Source organism: Falco naumanni, chromosome 4, assembly GCF_017639655.2.
Source record: "Falco naumanni isolate bFalNau1 chromosome 4, bFalNau1.pat, whole genome shotgun sequence".
Lineage (NCBI taxonomy): Eukaryota > Metazoa > Chordata > Aves > Falconiformes > Falconidae > Falco > Falco naumanni.
Genome location: NC_054057.1, coordinates 1414031 through 1437991, shown reverse-complemented (window position 1 = coordinate 1437991; position 23961 = coordinate 1414031). Strand labels below are relative to the sequence as shown.

The 23961-nt window shown below is 38.6% G+C and overlaps 1 protein-coding gene across 6 annotated transcripts in view; it reads right to left on the bottom strand.

Annotated features, from left to right (window-relative positions):
* The window catches only part of NPHP3 (nephrocystin 3), a 31172-nt gene extending 7865 nt beyond the window's left edge, over window positions 1–23307 (bottom strand). For 3 of the 6 annotated variants that reach the window (XR_005827393.1, XR_005827392.1, XR_005827394.1), the window contains exons 1-23: window positions 22702–23307; window positions 22217–22342; window positions 20774–20924; window positions 19115–19267; window positions 17629–17762; window positions 17232–17392; window positions 15184–15331; window positions 14543–14617; window positions 13806–13982; window positions 12265–12368; window positions 11425–11539; window positions 10309–10452; window positions 9663–9760; window positions 9071–9173; window positions 8412–8494; window positions 7253–7391; window positions 6262–6426; window positions 5636–5733; window positions 4681–4803; window positions 4120–4309; window positions 3736–3977; window positions 3260–3335; window positions 1953–2136 (exon numbers count right to left, since the gene is read on the bottom strand). Coding sequence is in view for 3 of the 6 variants with exons in the window: in XM_040590320.1 (XP_040446254.1) it covers window positions 1953–2080; window positions 3260–3335; window positions 3736–3977; window positions 4120–4309; window positions 4681–4803; window positions 5636–5733; window positions 6262–6426; window positions 7253–7391; window positions 8412–8494; window positions 9071–9173; window positions 9663–9760; window positions 10309–10452; window positions 11425–11539; window positions 12265–12368; window positions 13806–13982; window positions 14543–14617; window positions 15184–15331; window positions 17232–17392; window positions 17629–17762; window positions 19115–19267; window positions 20774–20924; window positions 22217–22342; window positions 22702–23049 (3281 nt within the window). In the remaining 3 variants the exon portion in view is untranslated. The remainder of the gene's footprint in view (window positions 1–1952; window positions 2137–3259; window positions 3336–3735; window positions 3978–4119; window positions 4310–4680; window positions 4804–5635; window positions 5734–6261; window positions 6427–7252; window positions 7392–8411; window positions 8495–9070; window positions 9174–9662; window positions 9761–10308; window positions 10453–11424; window positions 11540–12264; window positions 12369–13805; window positions 13983–14542; window positions 14618–15183; window positions 15332–17231; window positions 17393–17628; window positions 17763–19114; window positions 19268–20773; window positions 20925–22216; window positions 22343–22701) is intronic. The other 3 variants (XM_040590320.1, XM_040590319.1, XM_040590318.1) reach the window with 3 other exon arrangements.
* Between the last annotated feature and the right edge of the window lie 654 nt (window positions 23308–23961).

Here is a 23961-nt window from a genome sequence, read left to right as displayed (position 1 = left end):
CCTGTGCAATCCTGGATCCCTCCTGTCAAGGACTGACAAGCCAATCTAGCAGATTTCAGCAGACTTTACATTACCCCATAGCTGCTCTTTTCTTTAATTCAGCCTATATCTTCAGTTATGCAAATAATCCTCCTTTATTCAAGACATTCTACTGACTTCAGGGCAACTCCTCATAGTAGTCAAGTACTTCCCATAGATAAAGCAACAGTGGAATATAAAGTAAAGGTTCAGAACGCCCCACTTATTTTTCAAGTAACTTTAAAGAATAGAAAATATACTACAGAGTTCAACAGACAGCTTTCATACCAAAGGGCGAGAAATTTATGTGTATCATGAGCTAGATTATGGCGGCAGAGCCCATCTAGACGTAACAAAGTAGAAAAGACTCTGTGTAATGCCACCATTCAAGTGTTTCCCTGTCAAAAGGGTATATTTTCTCTCACTAGACTAGCTTACTACCATTCCGTTACAGATTTACAGCAGCTCCTCCATCACAAACAACGGGTGATCCCCATGTAATACTGGTAGCATCCAGTATAACTAGGCAGTTTGTCATCCTGACATACACCTAATTCTGTGTGACACTATTCCCAAGAGGTCAGCTTAGTAAATCGGAAAAATCCACTTCGCATTAGATAAAAAAATAAAAAAGACCATTTATACACAGAACTGTAGGTTCAATTCTGGAACTCTTAGACAAGTGTCAAAAGGTGCTGACCCCATGCAAGGGCTAGAGGATGATGTGTGATATAGCATATAACAAAGTGACATAGCCTTCTGCCACTGATTTCATTCTAACTGCATCAAATTTATGAAAAAAATTCAATTTTGGACTTGCTGATTCAGAACAGACATACAATACCCATTTAGAGAAATGACTTAAACCTTTACTAGAACAAAGTTTAAACTTTTGGTCACCTATGAAATAGTGGAGATATGGTTACTCTAGAAGCGGGTTGTGTTGGACAGGAACTACATATGAATAATGTGGAATATAAAACGATTGTGTGTGAGATTAGATAGGTATCACTCCTTTATAATCAGTCACTTCAGTATGACTTCATGAGGGTAAACTGACGAAAACCCCTGCATTTCCAACAACTGTTAAAAATCAGTTGCTTCGCTGTAAAGGTCCTGCATTTAACAGAGATTCTGTGTTCAGATCCTACATTATAACATACTTCTGTAGTTATCCAACAACTACCGGTGACATAAACATCAGATATAGGAAGAATGTAAAAATACTTCCAGAATTTATTTGGTGCTTTTTTGCTGTGCACTTACTTTCTCCTCTGAAGAGATTCAGTTCAGCAGAGTGGGATTTAAAGTCACTTTACAATCACCTCACAACACACAGTTTTAGACTACTCTGTGGACTGAAGAAGTTGATATGAAATGTGGCTAACCATGCAATCAGAACTGTTCTGCACATTTTGTTCCCCCTCAAAACTCCTGCTTATCTCTCTGTTTTTAGAACACCTTTGTGCTTGTTCTGTCCTCTTTTTCCCTTAAAAAGGCTAGCAGGGTAGGAGCCTGAGCATTACAAGCACATTGAGTATTTAACTCGTTATCTCTTATAACATGACTATTTGGAGTGACAACAATCCTGCTCTTCAAGGATGAACACTATAAAGGAGGGTAACAAAATAGTGAAGCTGAGTAGAAGAGGCATAAATTTTGAGAGAGAAATGGTATTTGCAATGAACGCTAGTTAACTGTCAAACATCAATTCTGAACACAGAAAATGCACTGACTTGGTAAACACTCACATGCTAACCGCATGAACTCTAGAAAATACAAGTAAATTTCACAGTAAACAAAAACCAGTAGAAAGAATCAGGATGGCACCATAATGAGTCATGTCTCTACATTTAATGCCAGTTCTCAATGCTTTGCTTCCATTTAGATCTATGAGAGCACTCAGTGTATGTGTCAAAACTAATACAACTTACTCAAGATTATTCTGCAGGTAATAGAGGACTCCAAGCTCATTGAGGGTTCGAGCATTATCTGGTGTATCCTTGCCTAATGTGAGCTCTTCCAGTTGCAGGGCTCTCTGACGCAGGAGAGCAAAGCCACACTACAGCAAAGCACAAGGTAATGCAAGCCAATCACCATTACTTTTAAAGTGTACAACTGAAAACAGAAAATCAAAAGACTCAGTTTGGTGCCACAGCAGCAAAATAATCCTACCTAAGTTCTCATTTGAAGCTAAATAGCACATAGGCATTCTGCTTATTTACAATCCAACTGTGAATTTCACCAAAAATGCTTCCAGGAAATTTAAATTACTGTGCAGTCATACAGCTTTGTTTTCCCTGTATCCCACACGCTAATCTGCTTAAACTCCACAGTTCAAATAACCAATATGGATCAAATTCTTAGTTTTAGAAGCTCAAAAGTTAAAATCAAGTTAAAACTCCTATCCTAAATGCCATATAAAAAATGCATATAAAAGTATTTCTCAAGGCTTTACATGGATCCTTGCAGAATGGACTGCCAAGCTAATGTTTACATGCGAAGGCAATTACAAATAAAAAGTGCAGCCATTGATACACACTCTACCTATTCCTGATCTTTGCAGTCTTAACAAAAAATATTTGTGTAGTAGAACTCATCCCAGAAATGGACAAAAATTCCATGATCCAAATTAATTTGTATTTGAGCGCTGTGGAAACAGAACATTTTTATGGTTTTTCACCACCATCATTACAGTCACAACTAGAATTCTGGAGTTACTAAATGAACTCTTGTAGGACAAGCACCACATTACAAACAAATCCTTAGCTCTAAAAGTACTAAAGGAACTCTGTAGCTGAAAAACACAGAAGAAAAAATAAGGAAGAATTCAGTATGGCACCTAATACTATTACTGGGATTATCCACTGCAGTAAGCACTGTGTTCACTAATATTTGTAGGATAAATGGCTCAGTTATTTTGGAGAACACTTTCTTTCTGTTGCCACTTGTGACAGCCAATTCTATCAGCAGTAAATCTGTACCCCCAAAACCATATATATCCACTTATTTCTTTTCCACCTTTCTCAACTCCATACCAGTTGTACTGATGCATCTTCACTTCCAGCAGAATTGAAATTTCCAGTAGTCACCAAAAGCTGCTGCTAGACTACTTCACTACCTATGTCCTTAATTATCAAAAGCACTGGAGCTTTGTCAGCTCTGCCGACACACTTTATCATCTATTTAGCAGAGTCACAGCATGCCCTGCACTTTTATTAAATATCAAAAATTTCCTTACCAGACTGCCTTTCTGCCTTGCTGCTTTTTGGCGTATTTTGAAGGACTTTTTTCTCAGTTGCTCAGCTTGTTCATATCTGAAAACAGTTATTTATAGTGTTAAAAGAAAGCCAAACGTAGCATCAGTGAGTATTTTGGAAAGCTTTTAAGTTACTTGAGTATAGCAATTTAATAAGAATCTTGGGGAAGAAAAAAAAATATCACATTTTTTGTCAAAGATAAAAAGATCCAAAATGCTTTGGGCCAGAAAAATCTCCTCCTCTATCTCTAGAGGTTTGTTGTTAAACTAAGCACAAAAGTTGGCCCCTATTGGGTGGCCTGCTACAAGAACACAGAGGGGATGCTCATGGTTGCATTGGAACTTCTGAAATCCTCAAAAAGACCCAAAGAAACATTCTGGCTTCAGGGAGAAAATCTTTGCTCTTATTTTTGTACCACCTCAACATAAACGGAAAATACCAGTGTAGTTAAGCTTACTTGTTCTGCTTTTGGTATAAGGTCGCAAGTGCATCAAGTTCACGGGCTACGTGAGGATGTTCACCTCCGTAAGCATTTTCAGAAATTTCCAGTGCCTGTTTATACAACTGTTCAGCATTTCCAAACTTTTTCCACTGAACATAAACTCCTGCTAGCTGGTGGAGTGACTGCGCCACCCTTGGGTGGTCTGGATCCAGTGCAGTCTCTCGAATCTCCAGAGACCGCTGCAGAGGAGCTACAGCCTGTAACAACAAAGTTCAGAACATGGTGGCAGCAGGCAGCATCCTGTATGCTACAGGAAGTTAACAACTGCAACAGAAAGCACACACTGAGCTCTGCTTAATTTGCCTTCTTGCTGTTACAACAATCTCTAAATGTACTTACCTGACTGAGAAGACCTAGGTCCTTAAGAAACCGTCCCAGGGTCTCATAAAGATCAGCCAGGCAGATCATACTTTCCTCTCCCTCACAGCTTTTTTCATATTCTTTCAGAGAGTCAAAATACTCAGCTGCCATAGAGCTCTTATCTTTCCCAACCAGCTGCCAGTAACTCAGCAATTCTGCAAAATGTCCCCTGTTTTAACAAGGAAATAAGAAGCTCATCTTATCTCTGATACCCCTCTATTCAGATTGATGCTAACTTAGAGGAAAAGGGCCATATGCATGAATGTTGTCTTTATGCTACAGCATCTACAGAGACAATCCATGGAGACTAATGCTATTCAACAGCAGTATTTCTCCCTTTACCAACCCCCAGGTATAACAGAATAGAAAAAAATAGGGTTTTTAAGTTTTGAATAGCAAATTTGAATTTTTAATTGAATTTAGCATTCCAGGCTTTACTATTTAAGTTCCTTTAACCTCTATCTGTCATTTTCTGATTTATATTGACAAAAAATTACTTTGAAATATTTATAACTGCCAAAGCAGTGGCTACCTTTGTACCTTTTGTAAAGGTTTTGGGATACAAAGAGATTCAAAAGACACTTGTGTAGCTTTTGCTTATCACCCTGCTGTTGGAAGAGCCAGGGAAGTTCATCTGCACTTCTCCAAGTCACTCGGTCTCGACTATTGAAAGAAAAGCAAATAAAAATTAAAACTCTGAGAAGCCTAATAGAACTTGTCAATTTGATGTGAGAACTAGGCAAGCATACAATTGCCATACCTGAATGACTAAACAGACTACTGTAAGACCTACATACTCCATTTCCTCACATCTTAATTTCACCTCAGAGGGTACTGGAACCCCCAGGTACCCCACAGGAAGCTGCTCCTCCCTCCCATACGGGCTAATCTACGCCTGCTAGCAGGACTACAGCTCTGCAGCAGCCCACTGTCCCTTTGCACCTCCTTTGCCCGGCACACCATGGCCCTCTTGGCTTTCTGCTACCTAAAAGTGGATGCTCTAAGGAACAGTAAGCAGTAGCCCACAGCTGGGACACACTAACTCAGGACTGTAAATGCAAATCAGTTTTCAAGCTGGATATGAACTTGTAGCTGTTCAGCTGCTTACTGCATCTCCTCTTTTGTATTGCTGAATGCATGTGGTCTTCTGCTGCTCCTTCATGCTCTGAGCAACCTCAAATTTCCTAGTATTTACTTGGAGCTAAACATCCACACGAGTCAGTCACCACAAAATAACTGATGCGGTACAAATTCATGTCCTACCATTTCACATGATAACTTCACTCTATGCCCATTCCCCTCCATAGCCCTCAATCTTTTCCAAGATTAAAAAGCAACATATCAATAATAAACTGCTAAGCTGACAACTAGGGTTTTGGAGAGTTATTTTGCCATAAAAATGTACTAAACTGAGTCAAGGAATATATGTGAAGAAATCAAAAATATCCACAGGGCATAAAACCTTTATGGTTTAGCTTGAGGAATTCTGACCTACCTTAGCTGCATGGTGAAATACTCCACTAGTTTTTGTCTATAGGCAGAAATAACATTTTCACCCTCTTCCATATACTCTAGTCTCACCATCTCCCAAGCCTGAAAGAGTATAATTGAGAGAAAGAGAATGCATTTTATTAAGTGGTGATGATATACAGGGTGCTATGCAAGATTTCTTTATGAAACTTGTCTCGTGTTGTAGAACTGAACATCTTTCTATGACAACGGCACTACAAACAGGTCATCTCATATTAGATCAAAGCTCTGGTTTTATTCAGATAATAATATCTGGTATTATTCAGATGATAAATATTCCCTTCTTCAATTCTGCTTGGTTTTTGCGGAACCAGTGTTTTCTATGACACCTGAGTTAACAACTAATAGATCAGAAATTTCTGAAGGTTTGAAATGCCAGGTTTTCAACTGCTGAACAATACCAACCAATACTGGTATCATAGTTCTAGTAACTTTCAAGACAATTCTAACATCAGACCAGATGAGGAAAACGGATGAGCAAACACAAACAATATCATGGCCTACCTAGTTAACAACAGAACTTAACTAAGAAACAGCAGGGGCTTAGGGGGTCAAGTTTTACTTACACATGTTTAGAATTACAAAATTTACCTGGAGGTGCTGGAACTTCAGCAAACCGCAGCCGTATGTCAGCAAACACATTTTGTGCAGGCTATGAACAAGCGAGGCTAACACTGCAGAAGATAGTTCAGGATAAAGGTCCATCAGCTCTGACTCACTCACACCATTGTGGCTAACACTGATGACACACAGTATCTACAGAAAGCAGAAAAATAATTTTACAAAGTCAGCAATATTTGGTACACAGTTTAGTTACACTGAAATGCCAAGAAAAATATTGTGTATCACTGTGTATAACTTTATATGCCAAGGGGAAAGAAAAACCCAAACCTGCCTACACAAGCCCTTTCCCTCTTCTGTCCTCAAAGAATAGTCCTCAGCACTAATAGATTAATATTCTAATAGATAAAGCACCAAATAGGATGCTCTGGGACAAACAAATGCCTCCTTAGACTTTCCTCTAGAACACTGTGGGAAAATAACTCCTTTACCGTAACAGATTTCCACCTAAGTAAAATATGCTAAAGGTCTTACGCTGCCAGCACCAAAAAACTTCCAGCAATTATTGAGTAGCATGTCCTAATCAAAAAAATGTCCCACAGAACAGGGAAATTCTGCAAAGGTATAAAGAGGAATCAGACATCTAGTAAGTGGTGCCCTGTATTCACAAGATACCGTGTTTTAATTACATTTACTATGCTCAATGTAGTTAATCATTGGATCAGGGCAGTGATTGGCAAGGAAGTGCTAATTCTGTATCTCATCATAGTGCAAAAGTTCTGTTTTGTTCTGTAAGACAAAGGCTTAGTTGAAATTTAATGCAAAGCATTTGTACGTTCTATAATTCTACAATAGATAAAATTAGATTAATAAAGTTTCCTTTGTATACTACAAACACAGTAATCTCTGAATCATACACATGAACCAACAGAAATTTATACTTATTTTTAAGTTAAGAAAAAACTTTTCACAGGAAAGAATATACTTTACCTGTAGAAACAGTGATACATTCTCTGCTTACCTCTCTCAAAAGACTTTTCTCTTTATCATTCTGCAATGATTCTTGAATTGATCTCAGAACAAGCCTGTACAGCGACACTGTGTCTTGACATTGAAAACACTGTTGAAGGGTTTCATCAATATTTCCTGTATTTCCAACACTGAGCAGAAGGACAAAAAGGGCATGATTTAGCATATTACATTTGGCTGAGTAAGATGAATTTAAACCACTGAAGAGCTGTATCTTAAAAGTGCTCTGAATTCCTAATGGTTTTGAAAGGTGCACAGCATCTAGAGAGATTAAACACAGAAGAGGTGAATTCCTGAAACCACCTTCTAGCTCACTGATTTTTCTAAATCGCTGCAAGATCTTTCTTTTTAAAAAAAAGTATGTTGCAGTGTTCCGTCTTCCAGGAGTACCAAATAGGAACATCAGGTTGGATAAAGATAAAACTACATGCTGCTGTTTCTTTTAATGCATTTACAAAGCATGTTTCCAGGAGCAATTAAACATTCTAGGATACAGAACAAACAAAAAATAATGAAAATCAGTCACCCAGAGTAAATTATCAGTGTATCATCTTCTGGGTGCCTCTAAACTAAACCCACATCTTTCTCAAGATGAAGTCTAGGTTAATAAGTCAATGCACTTAAATATTCTCTTGCAAAAGAGGGAAGATTAATTTTCTCCACAGCAGGAATTATAGGGCAAAGTACCATATGCAGGATGTTGAAATAAGCAGTTGCTGAACTTCCTTTTAGCCTTAAAAATCTATGAGGCAAACTATCTGGTACATCAGCAAATACAACAGATCTGAATTAAACTGTTTGACAGAACATACCAACGTTCTCCAAATACCTTTAAAAAGCATTGAAGCAACCAACATAGCAAGAAAGCAGAACAACAGGAAAAAAAAATAAAACCAGAACAGCTGAAAACAGACAGATGCAACTATGTGGATTCACTTGAAGTATCAAAATGGTGATTGCAAACTCTCTGATTTTTTCCTCACATCGCATTCACAGTCAGTGAAAGGGGAAAAATCTGTACATTGCTCCACTGTTTTTTCTTAATGAGATTCATTCTGTGTTAAATGAATGTATTTCAAAATGCTAACAAACTACTTGAAGTCTTTTAGTCTAATGATGAGTATAACAATTTCAAGATCATCTCAACTTACCAAGCAATGGTTTTGCCCAGGAGAGTGACATACAAAGCATTGCAAGTTGTGGCGGAACGACAATGTCTCTCAAGCTTCTTCTCCTACAACATTTTAAACAAAATCTGTGAGCCAAGATGAAATTAACCACACCATTAAAATGTTCAGTTTTGACACAAAATTAAAGAATTCCAAATATGCTTCTATCCGACTATGACATAATAAGTAGTGCACAAAATAGTGCATGCTTTTAGAGCTATACGAGCATACAAGTGAAAGTTTCCTTTTGAATTTAAGATGAAGGGTTAGGATCTAACCATTGTATGAGGATTAACTTACAGAATCAGACTCCAAGGCAAAAAGGTAAAATACTCTTTTCGTACGCTGCTAATCATTGTTACAGTATCATGCAATACTATACCTTCTATTATTCTAAAATAAAATACCATGTTTACAGCAATATGTGCAACTGCATAACTAGTTTTGTGTTAATTTACACTGTTCTTTCAGAGCTACGAGCCATGAGGTAGACATACTCAAATTGCATGCTATTTTGAGCAGCAGCATTTAGTTAGCCAAATATAATACCCTTCTGGCAGCTGGACTTGTTTCATCTTTCCATGTTTTCATTAAAAGTTATACTAGAGAAAGGTACTCTAGAAGAACTGCAACAGACATACCTGCTCTTTAGTCAATTTAACATTTGCAGAGTTACATTCTGCACTAATGAGAGATTTAACATCTTTGGAATTCAGTGGATCAAGATGAAGCGTGGGCCACAACCTTTGTTAAAAGAGAACAAAGTCATATTCAGACCTTATTAAATAGCACACAAATGGAAAAAAAAAAAAAAAGACATCAATGTTCCAGAACTTTTAAAAGATTTATATCAAAGCAGTAATTGAAGCTATTTCCTGCCACTAAGTAATTCCAGTCATCACAATTCAAATTTCCACTTTTAGCCTTATCCTGGATCTACATCACGGTATTGAGGTTTTTCACGTGCATCTAACCGCATTTACAGTCACGTGCATCATACAGTCGTGTAGACAGATCCACCACAGTAAAACAAAACCCTGGTTTCCCAACAGCTAAAACCCATCCTCACTGCAGCTGCAATAAAGAAGCTGTCATTGCCTTCAATGGTTGAAAAATCTTATTAAGTCTCCAGATCTTGACAAATCTGACTGTCTTCTCTTCAATGAGTAACCGTAATTTAAAACAGTAATTCTAACCCAGGCTACTTTGAAACATCTCCGAAACATAACGTACCTCCAAGCCTGTGGACATGTTTCTACATTCACTGATACAATCACCCTCACGTTGACTGGCAGTGGATCTATCAGCCACTTCATATGCTTCTCAGCTTGCTTAAACACAAATTTTGGTTATTTAATACAAAGGTTGTTCAAAACAATGCCAGAAGTTGATACATTTCATTAACTACACAGCTCAGTGAAAGAAGTCTTAAATTCTCCAGTGTCCTTAAAAATTGTTCATGATCTGGTTCTCGAAATGGTGCTAAATGATCCACTGATATGTATCAGCATGAGTGTACATTAATAAAGCAGACAGAATACTACTGTTGCAAAGTTCACCTCATAAAGACTAGGCTATTTACATGTCCAATAAGTCAGCTCACAGCCTTCAATCTTTGGATAGATCATGTAACTGGACTGCTCAAAAATTAAGGTGTTAAAATAAATTCAGAAGTAAAAAAACCCCAACCCAACATAAAATCTATCTATAAAAATTGAAAGACTACTTTAACTCATTCGCACTGTTTGCAAAACTATTTTTTATATGTACTCTTTAGAGCAAGGCAAACAATATTTCTATTACATAGCTATAGCTGAATCTATTAGAGTCGCCAAGGTTTCCTTCAGACTGACAAACGGCAAGTATTTTGAAAACATACCTGTATTTGGTCAACAGAATCAATAATTATAATAATGCTGCCTTGATGACGTGCCGAAAGTTTTTCCAGCCAGCGGGGAAACTCTTCCAGAAGTTTTGCTGGATCCAAAGTCAGAGGTGACACTAGCCAAGAATGCTGCATAAGCTGCAGAATTATAAGCATATATAACAAATTCTACCTTAAAAATCAACTAGGATAGTTGAATGTAGTCCTATAGACACTAGAGGGAAAAAAAACCCCAAAACAAAAAAAAACAACACACTATCTTGGGGCAATTTTTCTAGTCAAGTTCACAAGAATTCTTTCCTTCTAGTGTATGCAGAAAGCTGGCATATGCAGAACAAAGAATATTTATCAAACTTGTTGAGTAAATTCCAGAGAGATAATCTGAGTTTACACAATTGAAAAGGAATGTGGAGACTTAAAGGCTTAAAAGTTCCACAGGTTAAAAAGGCAGACTTCTAATGCATGAGAAAATTGCAAGGAGTGCACAATCGATTTAATTTTTCTAAATGTTTTAGTCCTGTGAGGCCCTTAGTGCTACCCTATGAAGGAAAAGGAAAGCTGAGACCCTGGCACAAAAATACTCCTCGTTTCTTCCATATAACAGACAATTAAAAAATAAATTAACAGGAAAGAGACTAGCCAAGGAACAATATGGTGCCAATTGGTGAATACAGCCTCAGGTTTCAAAACACATAGACAGAAGAGGTACCACCTGCATCTCTCATTGGCCAGATGGCAGGAAGTTTTGGAAGAAGCTTACATGGTTTTATAAGCCATCAATATAGGTCACTGGAAGCATAACTGCTAATGCCAATCTATTACGAATATCCAGAGATGGTATTCAATTGATCTGCATTCAATAAGCCATCAATATAGGTCACTGGAAGCATAACTGCTAATGCCAATCTATTACGAATATCCAGAGATGGTATTCAATTGATCTGCATTCAATACACAGGATCAGATTTTCCCCACTCTATAATGGTTTACATTTGTATTACTCTTAACTGATGTAGAAAATCATGTAGAAAATTCTATCTTTTGACACATGCACACACAGGCACTTTCCAAAGAATCATGCAATGCAAGGTAGGTAATAATACAGCATACCTTTAAAGTAAGACGTTTAATTATCAATGCAGATTCTGAGCTAGTAGACATAGGCCTCCCAACAAAGTGATAAAGAATCAGAGTGTTTGGTGAATGTTTCTGTTGCAACTGAATCCTAGTAAGAGGAAGAAAGAGGGAACAAAAAAAGAAAAAGCACGGAACAGACTGTAATTCTGCAAATATCTCTCAAATGAACCCCAACAGTTTTGCCAAAGGAAACAAGAGTGTCTGAGCTAGAGGTGTTCCATGTTTATCTTACGAAACAGGATGATTTCCTGAGCTGTAATTGAACTTTTTATGTCAGATTTCATTTTTGTTCTCCCCGGTATTGATAGCCATTACCCAGTGCCCCTCCTGGCACTGGATAGTCACGTGTCACTAAGTTTTTAAGAAGTAATGACTATCAATTTATTCTTATGTGAGCAAATTTTGTCATAGCCTACAAGTGACCATAAAATGCATTTCTATGATAAATTATTAGGTCTGATCTTTCCTTTGTTTCAGTTAAAAAGACTCCAAAGCATCCTTCTCATGTATCAGAGAAGGGCGACACTACCAAGCTAATAAAATCACACACTAATTATGCACAAAGACAGATCTGTAGGGTATTACAGTTGGAGTCAGCGACATGTGGAAGGCAGTCCAGATGGAATTAGCTACTCAGTTATTACGAATCATTCCAGGATGCTTCAATAGCTTCAGTCCTTTGTAAATGCTCCCATTTTACCTTCAATTAAACTGGTACAATCTTTGAAATGTAATATATTTTTTTTCTTGACATTCATTTATACAAAAAAACCCAAACAACAAAAAAAAAAAAGGATAAAAACTTTAAACTACCATTTGGACAGAAGGAGAGATTTCCCAGAGCCTGGTCCTCCTGATACAAGCAGAGGTGGAATTGGTGCTGGTGCTGCTACTAGGTCATTTAGACGTTCAAAATACTATAACAAAGACACAATCATTACAAACATTTCACTGTTTAAGGGACAAATATAGTGCTTGGTATTATAAACCATCTAGATACAAAATGCACGTACAAATTCATTAAGGTAAGGGAATATATTGAAATGAAACAGAATACAAATGGAAATAAATTTTGTAATGAAACACTTAAATCACAGAATTTATCATCTCTTCTAAAGAAAGTGTAAAATACTATTTTTTTTTCCAAAACTCTATTTAAGATGGAACTTTCAGTGCTAATAAACTGAGTTCCTGTTACTACAGTAAAGCAGCTGGGTACTATGTTTGTTCAGGCTTCCTCGCCCCTCCTCTTCCCCAACTACACCACTGCACTGGATATGGTTGCCAGGATAAAGCCTTCAATGTTGGCATCTGCCATGAACAGTATTTTGAGGCACTAAGCACAAAAAGAAAGGTTTTCTTTCACCACACAAATGCCCAAGAATGTTGTAGCAGAGTTCAGGATGACAAAAACAAAAACTACCCTCCATCCACTTGGAAGAAGTATTATTTTTTTTTTTGAAATTTTTTTTGTATGAAAAAAAGCAGCGGAGGTACATTAAGATACACATTGGTATTTTTTTCTATTAATATTCTATTATTTTACTGTTCTAGATGTAGAAAAAAATGTCACAATCTGCCAAACTATTGCCAGTATATGAGTAGTGAAGAAAAAGAGAAGTTTTGCTAGTCAAGTAGTGGTAACTACAATTTCAATACAGTAACAGAAACTGCATGATTATGTTACATTATAACACCAAGGAATGGTTGCCTAAAAAGGCTGTCACATCACTTTCCATGGCCACTTTGTTTTTCCTTCCTACATTCATTACACCTTCTCTACATATGTAACTGTTTCCAATACCCCCAATTTGAAATATTTTAAAAAATTTATTTTATTTCAAGTAATGAGAAAGTACTGAGCTATTCAGCAGCTCTCTACTTTTAAGTTTCCTGTCTTCTTCTCACATATGTATGGCTGCATGATGAGTTGAAATCTTTTCATTAGTTATCTCCGAAAGACCTAACTCCAGGTTTCGAGACAGAGTTCAGACTTCCTCATAAATCAGAAAAGAAACAAAAAAAGAAAATAAAAAGACATTCAGAGCATTTTCTATTGACAACCAAAGTCTAGCAGGACACCTTACTTCTGACATATTGTTATAGTGCTTTTCCCCAGTGCAGGAACAACAACTGCTACTTCATCAATGTCATTCAACAACACACAAATTGGCATCTCTCCCAGAAAATAAATATGCCATCTATAAAAGACATATGGCTTATTCTAGCCTAAGGAGTAACAGCCTCAAGTACGCCCTCAGACATCGCTTCTTCTACAGAAGTACATCTTGCCTAACAAGAGATGGAAATCAGTGATGACTTTCTCTTCACCCACATACATTCTCAATACTTACTTTCTCAAATCCCAGCTCACATGTTGAATTAGAAGCCTGCTGAAAAGCTTCCATCTGTTCTTGTTCATCATGTGCATCCCACAATACATCACCAAAAACTTCTTCAGGAGTAGTGGACTCTTCCTTATTACCCAAATCCTTGCCTTCTAGTTCTGCCATTTCATATCCCAATATATCCTAAGTAAAAAGAAAATTACGTGGAGAAAGCCACAATTATAGTTCTTAACAGTGCAGGCACATTTGGCATTAGTCTCAATTCCACTGTATATGAGTGCAGCTCTACTAACATCAATATGCTCGCTTCCTTTCAGGCTAGCAGAAAACATGAATAAAAGAGCAATCAGATGAAACTAAGTTAACTCTGAATGCATAGGTCTCAAAACACTGGTTTTAGTCTTCTCATAGTGGAAGCAACTCACCACAAGCAGGGATAAGGAGAGCATGCCCTATGCAATTTTTCCTTATCCTATGATATGGATAAAAAGAAAACAAAAGTGAATTAAGGCCACAAATAGATCCCTTTCCCCTGATATTTCTGCTTCTGTCTATAAAAGCACTGCTCAGTTTTGGGTTTTATTTTCTACTTGCAGATTTCCTTGCTTGCTAGATATTAATGATGAAACACAAAAAGAAGATTCTTTCAATTACATTTAAGTGTATAGTAATGATGCTGAAATCATTTAAGTTCATAAATCAAAGTAGGAACAGAAAAAGCTGAAATGCATCATGTACTCTACCTGTTTAATTATCTTTTCCACACAATTATAGATTTCATATGCTCCTTCCTCCACACCTCCAATATGGTCAATTATCTGAAAAAGTACAAGGCAAAGCATGATGCAACTCTGAACCCACTTGGGTTTATTTAGGACTTCCAACACAAACATTCTGGAATACATTTAAATTCCATTCTGTTGCATTCCTTAGGTAGGATTCACTTTCCCTAAGCTTTTAGAAGTTGGGCATCTAGTTTCAGCTGTTCTCAACAGTTATCTCTGTAGAGGGAAATAAATGACAACTGATCTATTTTCAGATGGGAGGAATCTCTCAGGAGGTACACATCTTTCTCTTCAGTGGCTACAGAGGGACTTAGATAAATAACTTTGCCATTCAAATGGCTAAACACAGGTGAGAATTTCTATTCTTATAGTACAGGGAATTTTTTTTCAGTGAAAATGCAGTAGCTTTTTTTCTCCCCTGCTAATGAAAATTTCATAACATTCAAAAATTTCAGCTTCATCAATCTGCTTATATAATGAGCACCCAGAGCAATGAGTGTAACGCAATTTCTCCTAAAATCTGGGACTACCAGCACTCAATGTTGTTTATAGCAGGAAAGTAAGCCTTTTAAAATACAACAGTCTTTAAAATGCCATACCTTTGCTTTGTTCATGCAAGAAATTTGTTCGATTAATTGTTGGACTGAGACTGAACTGACTCCGCCATTCTCCTTTCTGTGGTAAATTAGCCGGGGTTTTTCTTCTGGATTCCTCAAGAAGGCTTCCTCATAGTCCTCCAACAAACAACTAGATTGGAAATCAGCATTCTTGTGCTATATTACACTGCTGTAGTAAACAGTTCAATCAACACAAGCTCCAAAGATGGGTTTCACTGCAAAATCTAATTCAAAAGTCTCATCTATTTACAACAAAGGGCAAGCAAATATTTCAGCAGAGAATAAGATAAAAGTCTGACGCAAGGAAAAGCTAAGAGCTAAATTTATGCTACTTGTACCAAAACCATTAATTTACTTTTTTTATGATTAATTGCTTTGTAAATTAAAAGTTTATCTCCCTGTCACCAGTATGCAGAGTGAAAGCTAATTAATTGTCTTTCATGGAAAGAACATGGAATCACACGATTAATAAGCATTATACGCTCTGCCATCTCTTATTTGAAGGTTCTGTTCTACTCCTTGGCCTTTTTAGGCTAAGTCCTTCAGTATTTGTCAGATGTAGGATAGCCTTTTAATTTATAGTAGTTGAAAGGGAGAATTACACACCTCTAGACTAAAAAACATTTTGCATTTATATATGTGAATGATATCCATGGATATCATTCTCAGCAACCTATTGCTGTTCCACAGAAGGAGCTATACAACTTAGGAATGCTGACATTAGCAGACAGGATCTCTCAAATACTACGTTCTTTGTATAAGCACTACAATTTTCAACACAGTTTTTTCTGCGAGAAACTCTCTAAGTAAATACTGTTGTCAGGAATGCTCCATTGTGGTGTTTTTTCTCTTGCTTATTTTGTTCTCGATCACTTGTGACCCACATACATAAAACCATGTTATTTGGCAAGAGTATCCCTTCAGAGTGCCAATATACCCTCAGCAGCTGACATTATCTTTCTAAGACCATAAATGTACGGCAGCTCTAGTCCGATTCCACTCTGAAAACAAAAGCACATCTTCTGTGGTACCTAGCTGCTCCCTGAAGCACTTCACTGTTGTAAATTTTAGCCACTAGTGCCTTCAACCAGCCTTTTTTCAATTCTCTGTGAAGAGATGTTTTATTTACAGAAACAGGAGGTCTAGTTAATACAGAGCTCTAACAATTCAACAGTACTAGAAATCCCTAGAGTTCAAAATCTACCCCTAATATGAAACTTAATGCATACCAGTATTTTCAGATTTTTGCATTCAGAGATGTTTTGGAATGATCACTCTGTGATCCTTAAAATTATCGTTGCTAATCCCTTTTCCTCTCCTTCAGCAAAAGGACAGTCTTCTCTCCTCCAAATATCAAAACCAAACTCCACTCAAATTCCCAAATGCGTAACTGAAACAGTCCTAACACAATTCTACAAGTACCCCTGGTTCGGTGTTTTTCATTTAGTAACTCATGTTTCTTCTTCTAGAAAGTTAGGAAATTACTCACTGAACAAACAGAACACATTGCATCACCATTTGTCATAAAACATCATGACTTCAGTAAATTAAGCCGCAGAAAGCTAGCATAAGGTATCACACAGGACAACCATGAAATTGGTCCAAAAAATAGCCAAGGACAGGAAATAGTAAGTGACAGAATAAAACCAAAATACTACAGACAGATGTAAGGCTAGATAAGCACATGAAAAACACTGAGGACATTCACACCAGCCATCTTGAATTCCTAAGACTCTAGCAATATGCATGACAGAGAGCTGCTCTTGGAAAGCAAAACAGACATTTCTTTATTATGAAGACATCTTTCATACTGTATTTTAAGAGAACCTGTAGCTACAAGAAAAAGATACAATGCTGATATATTATTTTAACTGTCTGCACTAGCAAACCTAAAGTTTGAAGTAGTATCACTTCCAAGGCACTTAACTTAGGAAATGTACTGAGCACAGCACCACATACATTTTAATAAGCCATGCACTCTGCAAAAATTACCAGTTTCCATTTGCTTTACCAGTCTGGAAAATACTCACCTTGGCAAAGTTAAATGCAGGAGCAAAATGACTAATGAGCTTTTTTCAATCTCCCATTTTCTTACATCCTTAAGAGGCCTTTCATTTTCTGCTGAAAAATGAACAACTTGAAAGAAATACCCCATTGTTTCACAGAGTCTCTGAAGTTTTGGTGAGTAGTTCTGAAAGCAAATTTAAATAAATTTATTACTAAATCTGCATAACACTAAGGACCTATTACATAAATCTCAATTTCTTTTCTCTAGGCAGTTTCTTTCCCTGAAGTCCTCGACAGTACTTTCACTGAAATCGGCTACACCTAAATAAAGCTTTCAAAAAATATTAGACAAATTTCTGAATAAGTATCACAGTAGAAGCAAAGAACATACAAGTTAGCGTAAGTTTGTGAGGTACTCACTGTAACAAAGATGTCCACCTCTGGTTGAGTCTCATCAGTACTAATAATGAAACACCTTACTGTGTTACTCCACAGAGAGTGGGAAAACAGAGGAGTAACCTGTAATAAACTGGCAACAGCAGCATCCCAATCATCTGCCAATGAAAAAAAACGCCCAAAATGAAGCCTAGAGATCTTCACATCTGATTACGCTGCGTAACAGGTAAGTTATCACCTCTTAACATTACCAATACTGCATTTTACTTAAAATAGTAGTAACATCTTTACATACATCAACTATTTCAATTTTATAAATTTGAATGCAGAAAACCTGTATCATCTGATACTGTCATATAATTTGATAATGTGGCAAAAGACTAGTGTTAAATATATTCATATTATCATCACAATATTCCCTTTAAATAGGATTGATGAAACTTATCTACAAAAATCGAGCTGATAGTTGTAAAGTAAAAATATGCAGAAATAATTAAAATCGCTCATAATCAAACATTATTTTATTTCTTTCTCTAGATCTACATATATTTAAATTAGACCACACAAATAAACGACAGCAAAATATTATGGGAACTTCCTCTTCATAGAAAAGTCCATTGCTTTCTGTAGTACTGTATATCAATTCCCTATAGAAGCAATGAATGTTAAAACTTTCTTAGGTTCTTGGTTTTGTGGCTGGTTATTGTTTCAAGATAGGAATAGGTTCTCCTTTCAGTGCCACATGGGATGATGAAAGGCTTTGTGTATTAAGCTGGAGCCATCACAGAGCAGACCTTCCCCTCCCACTTTGCAGACACAGACTTTTTGAAGCACAGCCTGAAGGATTGAAGGAAAAAGGGAAAAACCTCCTGCAAAGTCAGCTATATGCAGGAGGAGTTCCAGGGCCAGGACAACAGTGAGGGAAACCAGAGCATGGGAAGATAATTTACAACAGACCATTTGGGAAAAACGTTCAAAAGCAACAATTATTGACAAGAAAAATATCTAACACTGATTCGCATAACAGTGCATACATCCTAGCCTTGCAATCAGATTTCCATAAATGGCCCCCTAAGCAGAGTCAAAATCCATGAAAAACCAATGAAAAAACCCAGGGATATAGTTTATTTTAACATGAATGTATCATTCATACTCAGGAAGTAAAGAATTTGAATACAAAATGGAAAAAGGAATCCCAGCAGATACTGAAAGAGAGATCACCATGTTCCTTAGCCCACATAAGTAACAATTTATTATTCAGTTTACTCACAATGAAGCACCATTCACTGCTGTTTGCTAAAATCACTGCTGCACACACCACAGTCACCAAATATATTAAACACAACTTAGCATGTGCAGTTCCTTCTATTTTTACAAAGAATTCCAAATAATCCTTCTAATAACCCAAGAACAGACCGAAAAGGAACTAAGAAAGAACAGAATTACTTAAGAATGGATAGAAAAATTACACAGACACCTATCATCCCAGCAAAAAAACCTTATTACTTACCCCTGTTTATATTTGCAAATGGTCCCTCAACATCTATGGAGCTATGAGCAAATTCAGGCCCTCTGAAAGACTGCTGAAGTTGCATCATACTACCCATGGATGGTTCACTTCCCAAAGCTCCTCCATTCCAGTATTCAGATTGTGCCCCAGCAGCTAAGAATTGGAAAACAAAAAAAAACCCCTCGTAATTGTCACTGAACAAGGTAAATTGTCAGTCTTAAATACTCTAGCTGAAACTTACTAGCACAGGCCACTGACCATCATTTTTACTCATTCAGCAGCTTTGCTCACACTTTTGTGTGCTTTACACACAAGCAATCTAAATGGGTGCTTATCCCAAGTTAATGAGAAGCCAAGCTGCTAAAGGATGAGGTTATTTGCTAGTATTTGTTGGTATACAGATTGCTCGCATCTATTGGGTTCAAATGCTGAATTGCATTACAGATCAGAAAAACAGTTCACAGTATTGCTTCAGTCATTTGTGCACCTCACAAAACTGACAACTTTTGTTCAGGAATGTCCCAGCACTGAAAAAGCGTAAAGAGGCTGTAGGTCAGGACTGAAATACATTCTCTGTGCCACATGAAAGAGCTTTCATGGTATCTCTTCACAATATGCTTGGATTACACTTCTGCCAATCAATAGAATAGAACATTCAAGACACTAAATAAATACTCCATGGAGAAAACCAGGACATTGAAAAAGACAGAAAAAAAGTAAGAAAGGAGGTATGAATTCAAAAATTAATTTAACACAAAAGAAAAAAGATAAAATACATTAAAGAAAAGACTATCTGTACCACTAAAATTCACCAAATGCATAATTACTATGCAAAAAGATGACCACTGGATTTTGAAACATTACTACTTTTAAAGACTGCATATTTATACTCCCGCCAAGATGTGACAGTCAATATATCTCAATAAGCAAAACAAAGGTTAAGCAACAGCACTTGCAGTTTTTCCTCAGCAACCCTTCATGGTGCAAGAAGCAATGGTGGCCATCCTTAAGAGCGTTAAGGTGCGAACTGCTACAATTATTGCTCTATTTTGACTGATACAAAGTCAGCGGACTGATCACATACCTATCTGAATTCTTAGGATGTTATCAAATACCTCTTCCAGCATACAGAAAGTTTTGCCTTTTATGTCATTAAGTTTGCTAGGGCTTCCCTTTGAAAAATTCTTCAATGACTCTCTGGTCAGTTCATTTTTGGTAGATATCTAACTGCTATTCTGAAAAGTACAGCAGCTGAGACTAGCACACCTCATCATCCAAGACAGCAAGTCTACCTAAGATTCCCTCTAGTTTCAGTTGTCCTTTTTGGATCCTTTGGAACGTGATCTCTTATATCTAGTATGAGAAAACTCAAAAAAAGACTAGAAAACTCAGAATTGTTCATGGAACAATTTAAAAAAAAAATGTTCAAGTCACTGTGTCTAGACAGTGCTCTATTTTCTTCATCTATCCATTCATACAACTAGAAATGTGGAGTTCCCACAATCTACACCAAGTTTGTAAAGTCAGCTGCTTTTACTCTTTATGTTGCTATTCACCTGAATTAACTAACTTTTTTCAAAAGAAGAGAATTTTTCTCGTGCTTTACTAATCAGAGTTCAGTCATGTTCCAGCACAACACGTTGGGGATGAAATTCTCACCCGTAACATCTGTACAATTATCATCAGAATCAGACTCTTCAGGATCAAACACTTGGATTCCTTGGGCCTGGAGTCTCTGAAGTTTTGCTTCCAGCTCTCGTTTGGCCCTCAGTAAGTCCTGGATCTCATTTTCTTTAGTTTCTCTAAAAATCTATCAGCGGGAAGGGGAAGAAGAAAAAAAAAAAAAAAGAAAAAAAACACCAACAAACCATAAATCTTTCAAAATTCAGTATCAGTTCCTGAATTCATGTTATCTGCTTTCAATTGGAAAAATAAGTTTCTAGCATTCATTTAGCAGGCAAAGGCATGAAAACGAGAACAAGAAGCCATAAGTAGCCTATAATTGAGCAGGAAAACATAATTTATAATTATCTATATTTAAAATTTTACCATTTTATACCTCAACGTAATGTTTTGAAAGTTAGAAGTCTGCATTAGTATGGGAAGTTCATTAAAAATGGCAAGTAACTTTCTTCACCTTTTAAAGTTTATCCTCTAAAATCACACTATATGGTATAAACTCTTTCAAAGATTCCCTTTTATTCTTCCAAGAATTTTTCTACACTTACATATAATCTCGTATTTACTTTTTATTGTTGCAGAAATTAAAATTTCCTAAGATAGAAAGAGATCAAACATCTCCCGTTGTCTTGTTTGTAAAATATCACCATCATGGTGGGAAGAAAACACAACCACAAGAAGAGAGGAAATCTTCTTTGAGTCCCATTTTCTTAAATAAGGTCAAAACCAACTCTCTTTTTATGTATTTGCCAAACATTAACACCTGTTGCAATTCAAGACATCAAGAATCTGAAAACAGTGCAAACCCAGGATCTATTGCCCTGTTTTGGGTGGCAGAAACCTGCATCAAGGGAAAAGTGGAAGCATCAGCTTGGCCTTTCAAGTCATCCCTCCAGAAAGTGCAAAGGCTTTTGTCTTTAACTAGCCATCATATTTTAGTAGCCAAAAGAGATGCACCAATACACACCTTTCTTTAATATAAGCTAGAAGTGTTAAACATTCTAATGCTATATGTAAAATCAGAAATAGTGGAACTCTGCTCATACATTCCTTCAGCATGTATCAGTTTGCAGCCCGTGTTTTCTCGTCACTCCCAAATATGAAGATACTCCTGTGTTCAAATAATGCAGGAATTTATGATGCATCACTGCACATTCTCCTTTTAATATTTAAAAAGATATTTTCTATTTTTTCCTCACAGTTTTACAGATAAGTTTTGGTAGGATCATCTTAAACGGAATAGGCAGCTACAGCTACCATACTGTGCCCCCCACCACCACCTTTTTTTTTTTTTTTTGAGGAGGAGAGGTCTGCATGAAAGCTATGAAAGCTACTGGAGAAAAGTTCACTGGGGCAATGTGACCAAGTGACATCACTCTTCTTTTTGGTCAATTTCCCAGGAAAAGAAAAGTCAATCCATACCTTGAATTGCCTTTTGACCTTGTCTCGATCATGTTCAAAAGTAGCAGCTCTTTCCATGGCTTGGTATTTAGCTTCTAATGCACTTTCTTTCTCTCTAAGTATTTTCTGGTAAGTTTTCTGAAGTGCCTGCAAATATTTAACATACCAATTTTCTGAGTGAAAGCAATCTTTGATCAATGGTTTTAGATTACTTCTTTGCCTGACTGCAACAGCGTTATCCCAGAACCCTACACCTCTCCTTGCTCGAGGGAAGACAGCCGCGCACCATGTGGTCCCCATCCCCAGAGGCACACCTGAACATGCCCCCACAGCTCACCAGGACTGTCCCCCCAACACCTTGCCTTCCTTGGGAAGGAAAAGCCATCACATCCATCACCTCCCTGCCACAGCTTTCCTGGGAAGCAGGCCGAGTCCTTTGCGGTTTCACACGCAAGAGCCCTGCTGCGCTGCTCAGTCCCCTTGCCGGAGAGGGCGGCAGGCGCTACCTGCAGCTCAGCGCGCAGCCGCTTGTTCTCCCTGTCCAGTTTAGCCTCCTTCTTCACCATGGAGGCCACCTCGTTGTTCTTGCTGACGCGGAAGATCTCGTACTCCTTCTTCAGGCGCTCGTACTCCGCCACGCACTCCAGCTCCTGCACCGAGGCCGTCGATTTGAAGCTGGCGCCGATGAGGCCGCCGGGCCGTGAGGCCCCAACGCGTCGCAGGGAGCCGCGCAGCAGCCGAGCTTTGGGCTTCACCTCCACCGGGATCTCGCAGGCCTCGCCGCCGCCGTACGTGTCCTCGATCACCTCCCCGACCCCGCCCGCCGGGCTCACCAGCGACGACGCCGTCCCCATGGCCGGGGAACACCGCTGCCGCGCCCACCGCCGGGTGAGGCTTTAACGCCGAACGAGGGAGCCACCCCCTCCGGCAGGCCCTGGCGGCGGGGACATGCCTGAGGCGCTGCGTTCCCAGAGGCGGCAGCTCCCCGCCTCCCCCCGGCCAACGCCTCTCACCGCTGCCTCGGCCCGGCCGAGCCAGGGGGCCCTCCGAGCCCGCGGGCCACGGGCCGCTCCTTGCGGCAGCCGGACAAGGAAGGGAAGGCGGGAGGCCCCGCGGGCCGCCTCCCTCCCTCTCCCCCTCCCGCCCCGTCCCACGGCGGCTCCCGTTCGGGGAGCGCTGCTGGAGCAGCCCGGGAGGGGGCGCGCGAAGGCCGGGGAAAGGCGGGGCCTGGCGGCGCCGGGGGACGGGAGTCTGCACCTCTGAGGAAAAGCGAGAGCTTTGTGCGGTTTTGCTTTTCAAACCAGGAGCTAACGTGAGGGCAGGGCAAGCCCTCCCATTTCTCGGCCTCTGCTGCCGGGCCGAGCAGCGTCCGCAAAAAAAGCGGCCATTTTCTCTTCAGAGAGGAGGGCCCGACCGGGTCCACCCGCCGCTCCGAAGCCACCGGGCTGCTCCGCACCCCGGACTGGCCTGCACGTTCACAACGCCCGGTTCTCCTCAGCCAAACAGGGGCGCACAGGTTGTGCCACAAGCTTTTGTGAGGTAGAGACCTTGTGGGGGAAATCTCTCACCGACCTAAAATGGTGACATTTGAGACCAGCTGGCACACTCTTGAAGAACTGAGAAGAGACAGTAGCGGGCCCACCCAGAAGTAAGTGCTGGGTAATGGCTCCCTGTGCTACCCATATTCAGTGCCTCAGGGCCTCGTCTGAAACATGTGAATTCTCTGTTTGAAGACCTTTCCTTTCAGGAATAAGGCAGTCATAGAT